This window comes from Dichotomopilus funicola, assembly GCF_033296635.1.
Source record: "Dichotomopilus funicola strain CBS 141.50 unplaced genomic scaffold C8A04scaffold_187, whole genome shotgun sequence".
NCBI lineage: Eukaryota > Fungi > Ascomycota > Sordariomycetes > Sordariales > Chaetomiaceae > Dichotomopilus > Dichotomopilus funicola.
Window position 1 is genome coordinate 220 of NW_026944208.1, and position 1599 is coordinate 1818.

At 51.1% G+C, this 1599-nt stretch overlaps 1 protein-coding gene across 1 annotated transcript; it reads right to left on the bottom strand.

Moving 5' to 3' along the window:
* Positions 1 to 736: 736 nt before the first annotated feature.
* C8A04DRAFT_41024 (uncharacterized protein) lies at positions 737 to 1596 on the bottom strand (the record flags this gene model as incomplete). Its single annotated transcript, XM_062785145.1, has 3 exons — positions 737 to 1247; positions 1344 to 1519; positions 1573 to 1596. The coding sequence occupies 3 exons, from the start codon at positions 1594 to 1596 to the stop codon at positions 737 to 739; spliced, it is 711 nt and encodes a 236-aa protein (XP_062632413.1).
* Positions 1597 to 1599: the final 3 nt, after the last annotated feature.

A 1599-nucleotide genomic window follows, 5' to 3' on the forward strand; every position in this document is an offset into this window, starting at 1 on the left:
CTTCTGCAAATCGGTAGAGAGGCTAACCTTCTCTTTAAGGCAGTTGATGTTCTGGGTATAGTCCTGAACCAGCTTTCCAGCATCATGTAAACTAAGGATGAGGTGATGTGTTCTTGTTGGACTGGCGTGTTTAAGAGAGGCCTCCTTTCCGGATCAGAAAGAACCGACGAGTGGAAAAGACGACGATAACCGAGGGAAAAAACGCCATTTTTCGACCGAAAGTCCTATGTATGGTGAGAGGTGACCAAGAAGGGAAGCGGGGAATACCTATAGGAATACCTGCCTTTATACTGATACTAGCCCCTGTGACGGTCACAATCTTGGATATGGCACTAAATAGGCTTACGATACTTTACAGGTGGAGACTGTTGTCCGGTCGCACATGGGTGATGGCCATTGCACCAAGGCAGTGATGGACAGTGATTTTGTCGAGCTCACTGGTCAGCTGTGGGTTTGTCGGGCTTCCAAGGAGGGAGAAGTCAAGGGATAAGGAGGAGGAGAAAGGGAAGAGGGGTAAGAGGTGGTTTATATACTCTAGAGATCTAGGCATCTATGCCTTGACCACTCTTTTCCCGCTCCTTACAAAGCCGGTGTCTCGGGTGGGTACGGAGTATGGCGACGTTGGTGGCCGGCGGAAAAGGCAAACAGGGCCTGTCTATTCGTAGCGATCCATATAAGTACTGAGCAAGGCAGAGTTCACTTGACAGTGCAAGTCACTCTTAGTAGCCAGATGATGTTAGGATATCGTGCTGTGGATCTGAAGGGCATGACGTTGGAGATGTATCTTGTGGTCTAGTGGCATATAGCAAGCTCCGTACTCTATATCGTCCCCCTGTTGGATGTTTTTCAGGTGCTTCTGTCGGAAGTGCTTATTTAAGTCGCCGGCACTGTAAAATTCGTGTGTGAGTTCTTCGATGCAAGGATCACCCGGTTCTAAGTGGAGCACTAGGCCAATGTAAAGGAAGCATCTCCTCGGCCTCTCCTCCTTACTTGCTATAAAGACAGACAACACAGCCGTACGACGACCGTCTTCTGTATAATAACTGTCTTCTCGAGGCTTATCCTTGACGGAAGACCGCCGCATCGTCCCTGCCCTGGAGTTGGTGCGCCGTACAGCCGGCCCTTCCACCACGACGCAATAGGCCATCACGGCATAGATGGCAACATCTCTTCGCCGGTGTTGGCCCTCGACTGTGCTTTCGACTGGGGCCGTGAGGGCGTCCATTAGTCGTTTCTGGGCTGGTCGTCTCGGACGGTTAGACTTCCGGATGGCCGGTTCCTCAACGAAGCCAAGGCCCGTAAGCTGGTTCTCAATGTCGATTACTGCCTGTTTGTTGGTCTACTGTTCTCTGATCCTGTCCTTGAGGGCCCTTCTCTGTGTCTGCTTAGCGCTCCGGAGCTTGTCATGTGCCTTCTTGTATTTCTCTATGGCGTTACGTGAATGTTTTGCTTGTTGGCGTAGCTCCTTAACCTTAGAGGCTAGCTTCTTGATGCCAGGGTGGGAATTGACGGATGCTGCCTGATCTGGCGTCAGATTCACGGGGCGTCGTTTGCTGATGGAATGGCCGATACTGCAGGACTTTTGCACCAGGGCATTCT